General features: G+C 41.3%; 1 protein-coding gene across 1 annotated transcript; it reads left to right on the forward strand.

Moving 5' to 3' along the window:
- The first annotated feature begins 251 nt into the window (after positions 1-251).
- On the forward strand, positions 252-8119 carry GPR65 (G protein-coupled receptor 65). The gene is made up of 2 exons (XM_028508122.2): positions 252-332; positions 6186-8119. Exon 2 carries the CDS (start codon positions 6624-6626, stop codon positions 7608-7610), a length of 987 nt encoding a protein of 328 aa, XP_028363923.1. The 5' UTR covers positions 252-332; positions 6186-6623; the 3' UTR covers positions 7611-8119.
- Positions 8120-8973: the final 854 nt, after the last annotated feature.

The raw sequence follows: 8973 nt of genomic DNA on the forward strand, positions 1-8973 counted from the left end.
GTCAATGAATAATTGAATTCTAACGTATTCTATTAAATAGTTCCCAAATAATTTTGGCACACAGTTGTAATTAACATGCAAATACAAAAGCAAGTTATGAAATCATCCTACAGGAGATAATAGATAAAACACATTTTAAGGTATTTAGGAAGCTTTTTTGGTTCAGCATTAGCTAAGGGGCATCCTTCTTGGTAAGGTGCTCCTTCCTCATTGGTCTGTGCTGAAATATAAGTGCAATTTCCTGTCTGCTCCACAGTGCGGGTTTCTCTTCTTCACGCGAGCAGATTTGTCTGGCTCCTGCTTTCACAAAATCGTCGCCCCAAGAAACATGGGTAAGTGTAAAATTTTAAAATGAGATGAGATCTTTAAGGAAATAACATACTTTTGTATGATTGTCAGTGGCGTTTGCAACAGTTTGCCTAGTTTGGGTGGCGTATGTGTGGCACTGCAGAGCGTTGTAAGAGAGAACTGAGGATGACACATGTCCCTCTGCTTTGAGCAGTGGTCACATGATGTCAAAATCCGCGTTTACAGATAGTAAGGTAAACGATCCATACACACACAAAGAATCTGCTCTGTTTCCTCTTCAAGAAGCAGTGTATGGGCAAACTGAAATAAATGGGCAGAAAAACAGCTCAGTAGCCTAGAAAGGCCCTCACTGTAGAACGGGTTGCCACCGTTTCCTCATCAGCACAATGGTCTGGTGATACTTATTATACTATCAGAAATAATGTAAAGCTTGGAAATAATATTTCCATTATTAATAAGTGTCGGGCACATAGCAGAGTCTTACTCAGAAGCTATTAAAATAGTAAACGAAGGCAAGTATTTCCCATCACAATGAGGACAAACATGCTATCTTTTAATCATTGTCATCAGTGATTTGGACTATCTTAGGAGAGCAGATATATTTTAATATCCTGTGGATTATCTTCTTTTGGCCACGGGTAACAATCAAAACAAAATCGAAAACTCCTCCACACTTCTCAGAGCTGGTTCTAAAAATAATTTTTCTCAAAGTTTAATTAATGAGCATACGATCTGAAAAGATGTATGAGTACTAAGAATTATGTATTCCATTAAAATCTCAGATTCACACGAATTAATGTAACAACTATTATCTGCAGAGCTGGTATCGCGTGTGAAATGTTACCGTCCAGAGCGCACTCGGAATGCCTCTGGCTTCTCTGTTAGACTCTGGGTAGATGGCCAGGGGTGACCTCCTTTTAGCTAATCTACGGTAAAGGCTAACCATGTGCTAGGTACTGTGCTTCATGTCTTAATGCCATTTAATTCTTGCAACTCTTCGAAGTGGATACTATCTTACCCTGTGAAAATTAAAACTTAGAGGAGTGAAGACACCACGGTCAGACACCCCCACCCCGAGGACGGCTGAGAGCATTTCCAGCTCCCGAGCAGCCCCCACACACCCTCCGCAACCACTGCCTCTGTTGCCCGCAGAGAAGACACCCAGTATCTGCTTCACCAAACCATTCCGTCTGTGGTTGTTTCTGCTGAGACAGGAAATGTTTTTACACAGAAAGAAATTTCTTCCTTTGATAATTGTGTAAGTCCTCCTAAAATTATTCTTTCCATTTTATTCATCTTTTCTCTAGAGAGAAAAGATATTTATTGAGTCCCATGGATAAAGGAGGAAGGGGCATCCACAGGCCATCGTCACTCAGCTCTCTCGGTCCTTGCGCCGAGAAAGGACGTTCGCGTGGTCCAGGTGTTCTCCCAGACACAGGGGCCTGGTAGTGGACAGGATGCTGTGCAGTCATCAGAGCTCCGTCCTCCACAGTACATTCAGTCCTTCATGCATCACGGACTGTTTTCTAGTGTCGTCTTCCTTCTTCCCTCACAGCCTTTCTTTAGTAAGGACTATGGGGATAAGTCTCCTCAATGGTAATTTATCTGAACATGTCTTTACGTTTCACTCTGCTACGTTTCACTTTGAAATTTAGTTCTGTTCACTGCACAAGCATAGGATGACACATTTTCTTAGCAATTTGGAAATAGTAATCTGCTGTCTTCTGATTCCTATTATTATTGCTGTTGAGAAGTACTTTGTCAGTCTGAATTTTATCCTTTGAAGTTAGTGCATCTTTTCTCGCTGGCTCTTTTTCTTAGTTTTTTTGTTGATCTGCAGCTTGATTGCCGTGTGTTGAAGTGTGGATTTCCATCTTCGTTTGTTGGTTTCTCATGCTAGTTGGGGTTTGCTGGGCTTCCTAAATGGGAGGATTCCATGTCCTTCATCAGTTCTAGATAGCTGTCAGCCACACTTCTTCTGTGTTACATGTCTATTAATTTTCTTTCTAGAGCTTTTGTGGATCTGGTGCTCTTCGTTTTTTATTTTGCTGAACCTCCCACACAGTGGCTCCCCTCTCTCTCTCCCCTCCCCCTCCTTCTCTCCCTCTCAATGAGTTCATACTTGGTGGCAGTCTACCTGTGAGAACTCTTTCAAGTCTGGGTTGGGCAGCTTTCCTCGGGGGAAGATTTGTATTTACTTCTTTCCAGTGCCTAAAATCTTTATTTTTTTTGTATAATAAAAATTTTGGTGCATTCACTGTTATATTATTTAAATCATTTTTTGTTTTTATGAATTATGTTTTATAGGTGAGGGAGAAAGTTAAATGGTATCCTTTTTGAGGAAGGCATATGAGTCCATCTACAGATAAAACATATATTGACTGTGAAGATTCTTTATATCCCATCTCACATACTTTGATTTCACTTTTCAGCTTGTTTTAAAGGATTGTATTTCTTTTTAGAGAGAGGGGAGGGAGGGAGAAAGAGAGGGAGAGAAACATCAATGTGTGGCTGCCTCTCACACGCCCCCCTACTGGGGACCTGGCCCTCAGCCCAGGCATGTGCCCTGACTGGGAATCGAACTGGTGACCCTTTGGTTCCCAGGCTGGCTCTCAATCCACTGAGCCACACCAGCCAGGGCCTCTTCAGCTTTTTAATCACAATAACATACACCCAGAAAAATGCACATATCCTAAGTGAACAGCTTGTTAACTTTTACAAACAGAAGTAGTTTTGGAATCAGCACTCTTATCAAGAAACAGAACATCACAAATTCTCAGGCCCCAAAATGCCCTCTTCAACTCATTGCCCAGCCCCTCCCTAAGGAAACCACTCTCCCTCCCTCTTCCTCTCTCTCTCTCTCTCACGCTTAATATGACACCTTAACCGGTTGTCTGAAACAATGTAGTTCAGCTTTGCTGAGAAAGGAGAGAAATGAACCATGGTTCTTCTGGCTTATAATAGATACATGATTGACTGATAGATCTAGCGATAGGACTTAACATTTTTTTCATCAACATATTATGAGTCCTGCAAGATAATTTCAACTTTAAAACAATTCACAGAGGATTCCTAAATTAAACAATAGACTTCGAAATTCAGCCTTATGACTCAGAACTGTTTTTTCTTAGTGTGCTAATAGGATATTGGCTAGTATAGGAAAAATAAAAGCTGATCTAGGTAAAAATTGTTACATTATCCATTACAGCTTGTTGAAAAGAAACACTTTTTTCCTTTCAAAGAAAGCATGGTGATAGATATATGGAAACATAACAACACATTGTCATTGGGTGTGAGGACGGGATACGAGATGGTGATTCTTACAAGTTTATTTGAAGCCCATGTAGTCATATGGAGAACATCAAAGTGATGTCTTCTAGAAAACGTGGGATTGTTTCATCTGTAATTTGCAGAGATTATTATTCATAAATCATTTTCTTCAGTTAGAACTGTTATAGCTAGAGATCTTGTGCTAATCTATTCGTGCTACAACTTAGATGTAAAATAGAAAATACTCTCTTCCTTCTCAACAAAGCCAGTCTGCATTGTTGCAAAAATCTCTCAGACTTCTAAGGTATTTTTGTACAAAAGGCAAAAGACAAAATAATTCAGAGTTAAGACACTCTAGCATTACAGTAAAGGATTGTGCCTGAGTTCTACCAATGACACCATTTAGGATTAACTGCTTAATATGTGACTTAGTTCTTTATGTGCAATACAGGATTATGGTACATAGCACAGAGCTCTAGTGAAACATAAATTCCAAGCACACGTGCCATTTAATACAGTTCCCAGAACACCCAGCCCTCAGCAAATGCACCACCACACTGACTGACTTCTGACAGCACAGGTCAGCTTTATCTGGTGTTTAATCAGACAGTGTGTGCTGCTTTGTTCCTGCCTTTTTCTATCACTCTGCACTGCGTTTCCGAACTTCAGCCATGTTATTGCATGCAGCAATCATTTGCTCGTTTTCAGTTATGTATGGATTTCAATTGTGTTGATATACAGCAATGTGCTTATCTATTGTACTGCTAATGAGTACTCCATCTGAGGGATACTACAGAGAGCACTACTGGGAACGGCCTCATTCTGCCAGGCTTTTGGTAATCAGTCATATGCATGTATTTCTGTCGAGCACGCGCCTCGAAGAGGGGCTGTGGAACCACGCACGTGGTGTACACAAGTGCCGGTTTTCCAACCAGCAGTACACAAGTGCTCCAGGCTCTTTACATCCTCACCAACGCTAGGCATTTTCTGTCTTTTTCATTTTATTTCGTCTGCTGAGTGTGTAGTTGTAACTCATTGTGGTTTTAGTTTGTATTTCCCCGATGACTAATGAAGATCCAGCATTAACTTACTATTAACCTGAGATTTGAACAGTGTAGATAGACTCAAACCCTGCTCTGAAATGAGGACCACCCAGAGGCTGTGAATACACAAGAAGTTTTTAAATAAGTTATAGCTCGTCATAGCACCAAAGCTGAGCCAGAGAAGTAGCCCAGCTGTCTGCAAATGTCTGTAAAGTTTGTTTACAGTGAAGGCAGAGGCTCCTGGACCCCAGCATGCATGTGACAACCCAAGACCACTTCCTACCTGCATGAGGCCATGCTCCGTCCTGTTTTCCGGCACGCACAGGCTCTGCCCCCCCCAGGTCCACACCAGCCCCCCCTGAAATCCAGAGCTTGACCGCTCGTTTGCCTCCCTCATCTCAGCTGCCACTTCCTTTTTCCGTCACAATTTTTTTATTCCTCTCTGGAAGGGACACATGTTGATTTAAAGGGCTGTTTTTCACATTCTATTCATATTTTTATGTGCGGTAAAACTAGAAGATTTCAGTTCTCCATTTTGTTTTAAGAATGGCTTATGTATAACATATACTCTGGATATCAGTTACCCTATAACAAGAATCCTTGTGGTGACAGGTCTCTTTTGTGCTTGGGGTTCAACGACACTTGGAAGGCAGTCTTTTGATGGTACATAGGCCCCACAGCACACAGAAAGAAGGCAACTCTTTCTTCTCTTGCCTAGTGACTCTACCGCGCTTCCTGTGGATGTCGCCATCAGATAAGTGGTCTGAGGCAGCAGCGGGCCTGGCTAGCCAAGGAAGACAGAGAAAGTGTCTCTCTGCCCCAGTGTGGGGAGAAGGGCAGCCTCCCTATTCCTACATGAACCCGTAACTTCAAACTTTTATTTAAAAAAAATGAACTCACCTAATAAACAACCAGGCTTAAAGGAGGAAACTGATGTTCACAAGATTTTAGCCAGAACTGAGGACATTCTGCCCCCTATTTCACAGGGTATCCGAAAGAAAAAATGAGTTAACCCACAAAGAAAGCAAAGGGAAAATGAGAAGTGGCAATGTTATCTAATTCTGTATGAAGGTTCAGTAAGCTGTGATAGTTCCAAACGCTTTTATCAAATTTCTTGTGGGTATATTTTTTTTGGCTAGTAAGCTGGTTTTGAAAGTGGCTTATACCTAGGACACATTAAAAAATGTGAAATCATACAACCATATAGCTTATCACGTACTGGAAAGCATTTACTGATTACAAACATATCAGTGAATTTGTCATCTTTTTTAGCTCTTAGAATGACTTTTCGATTTTAGTCTTGTGTTCTTAGATCACGTCCAGTGAGAAATATAATCCCCTCTAATCTGGCATTCCTTGGATACTTTTTATTTGAAGCAGGTGAAATATCCCAGGTTGACTTCACCTACTGAAGTCAATGAGGTCATCTTTCCTTCATAAACACCTTTATTGTAATTCAATGCAATTCTGATATCTCTAACAAGTGAAATAAAAGAAGATTGTTTCAAAATCCTGACATATCTGGTAAACATCTAAACTATTCTAGTTCATCTTTTCTTACAGAAACGAGGCATTCTAAAAAGAGATATCAATCCCTGTGAAGATTAAAGGTGTACTTGTCTTTGCCCCTGTCTCCCGAGTTTCACAACGGAAAACAAACTGGGGACACCACTCTGTGAAAGACTGACCCTTGACACTTCTCCATCAGCATTCCGTGGTGATAGACACGTGGACATCTGCTGGTCAAAATTGACAGGCCACTCTGGCCAGCCGCCAGGTGCCTGGGTTCTGACTTCACACCATTGACATCTGTGTGAAAGCGACCCACAGCCATTTTTTTAAGAGCATTGATGCACTAATCAGAACCTTTGGAAGCAAAGAAAAATTGCAGAAGCCCTGGGAAGAGAGAATTAGATGTTGAGAACCATCTAAACAGGGCAAGACTTACTTTGCCGTTTAGCTGCTAAGACCTAATGTAATTGCCACGTTAAAAAGGAAAAAATGAACAGCACGTGCATTGATGAACAGCACGACCTGGATCACTATTTGTTTCCAATAGTTTACATCTTTGTGGTCATAGTCAGCGTTCCAGCCAATGTTGGGTCGCTCTGTGTGTCTTTTCTGCAAGCAAAGAAAGAAAATGAGTTAGGAATTTATCTCTTCAGTTTGTCCCTGTCAGATCTGCTGTACACGCTCACTCTCCCCCTATGGATTAACTACACTTGGAACAATGACAACTGGGCGTACTCTGCTGGCTTGTGCAAGGCGTGTGCTTTCTTCATGTACATGAACTTCTACAGCAGCACGGCCTTCCTCACCTGCATCGCTGTTGATCGGTTCTTGGCGGTTGTCTACCCTTTGAAGTTTTTTTTCCTGAGAACAAGAAGATTTGCGTTCGTGGTCAGCCTGTCCATCTGGGTAGTGGAAACCATCTTCAATGCTGTCATTCTGTGGGAAGATGAGATATCTACAGAATACTGCGATGCCAAGAAGTCTAATTTTACTCTGTGCTATGACAAATACCCTTTGGAGGAGTGGCAAATCAGGTTCAACCTGTTTAGGACATCTACAGGGTACGCAATACCTTTGGTCATTATGATGATTTGCAACCGGAAAGTCTACCGAGCGGTGCAGCATAATCAAGCCACGGAAAACAGGGAGAAGAGAAGAATCGTAAAACTGCTTGTTAGTATCACGTTGACTTTCGTCCTGTGCTTCACTCCCTTTCATGTGATGTTGCTGCTTCGCAGCATTTTAGAGCCTATGTCTACCTCCGAGTCGGGGAAGCAGACTTATAAAATATACAGAATCACGGTTGCATTGACAAGTTTAAACTGTGTTGCTGATCCAATCCTGTACTGTTTTGTAACTGAAGCAGGAAGATCCGATATGTGGAGTATATTCAAGTTCTGTACTGGGAAGGTTAATCAGTCACAAAGCCTTTCTATGTCTACAAAAGATACTATTGAGCTAAACATCCTGGAATAGAACCGAGGAATTTATTTCCAGGTACACAATATTGTATCATCAAGATTACATTTTGAAAAGGAAACCTAGCCTGGGATGGAACTAAGTTTTCCACCCCAGGCTAGGTTGTGTGAATATTTTAATATCCTCTCCAGTGGAAATATTTTAAAAGTGCGCTGTATACTTCCCTGGCTTTTATTAAATGAATATTAAACAAAATATAATATTTTCCTAATGACTTGGGATCATTATTACGGATGAGAATTGTTTTTGTATCTGCGCTCTAATCCCTGAGAGGTTAGTAAGACATACAGGACTGTGTGTCTTTCATTGAGCAACCTTGATGTCTGGTCTTTATGATTTTTCTCACTCTTTCTATAGATTTCAGGCTGTCAGCTACAACTTCTCCCAACTGTATGTACTTGTGTCCAAGAACCCCCAGTACAAAATACTGCTTCTAATCCTCTCCCGCCTTACTAAATACTTGTTGAGCCCTCTCTATGTACTGTTTTGTGTTTAGTACCGGGGTTGCAAAGAAAATGGTCCCACGAAACCTTGTGAAGCTCACTCCAGTTCAGACACCTCGTCACTTGTAATTAAAGGGGCAGGAAATGGACCCAAAGCGACAGTGGGAGGGCTGTGCCCGCGATGTAAAGCATGTCGTGGGTGGCATGGGAGCTCCGTCAGCTGCTCGAAGACCTTCTCCACCTTCTTTCAAATCATGCTTTTGTTTTATTTTGACTATCTGAATATTCACAGTTGCGTACATAATAGTTGAAATTAACAGAAGTTTAAGGTTAAAACAAAAAATTATAGACAAGACATTTATTATATTAAATGTTACATTCAGAGACTTCCTTCGGGAATCAGAATATTCAGAGAATCTCGATATAGTATACTTTCACATTCTCATTGGAGAAATCACTCTGCCTAGTTTTAAGTAGGTGTTGGGTAAACCCTTTCCCTGGTCAGCATGTTTTTTATCCTACTCTTTCCCTTTTCTCCTTCCTTCTTCTTTCTATTTGTTTCTTCAACTCTCCCTGAGCCCCTGCCCAAAAAATGATCAGACAGCAAAGGTTTGGATTACATTTGCTCCCCTCACATTGGAAAACAAAAAGCCAGATGATAAGACAGACTCATCTCCTTTCAATAAGGAATTTCTAGACACACGCTGGAAAATCGGTGAGCACACAAACTGACCACATTTGCCAGGGAAGCTTTCCGTGACGATGTGGACGGGAGAGAGCACCTTGCTCAGAGGCCGTAGGTGCGCGCCGTGTTCCTTGCATTCTTTTGGTTATAAAGCTTTTAGAGAATTCATAAATTGTGTCTGGGAACTCGGAGAAACACATGTGCTGAAAAACTGAAGATAAACTGTTAAAAT

Source organism: Phyllostomus discolor, chromosome 1, assembly GCF_004126475.2.
Source record: "Phyllostomus discolor isolate MPI-MPIP mPhyDis1 chromosome 1, mPhyDis1.pri.v3, whole genome shotgun sequence".
In the NCBI taxonomy this organism is placed as follows: domain Eukaryota; kingdom Metazoa; phylum Chordata; class Mammalia; order Chiroptera; family Phyllostomidae; genus Phyllostomus; species Phyllostomus discolor.

Coding starts and splice junctions, on each gene's coding strand:
- GPR65 (XM_028508122.2), top strand. CDS start 6,624: ATGAACAGCACGTGCATTGATGAACAGCACGACCTGGATCACTATTTG.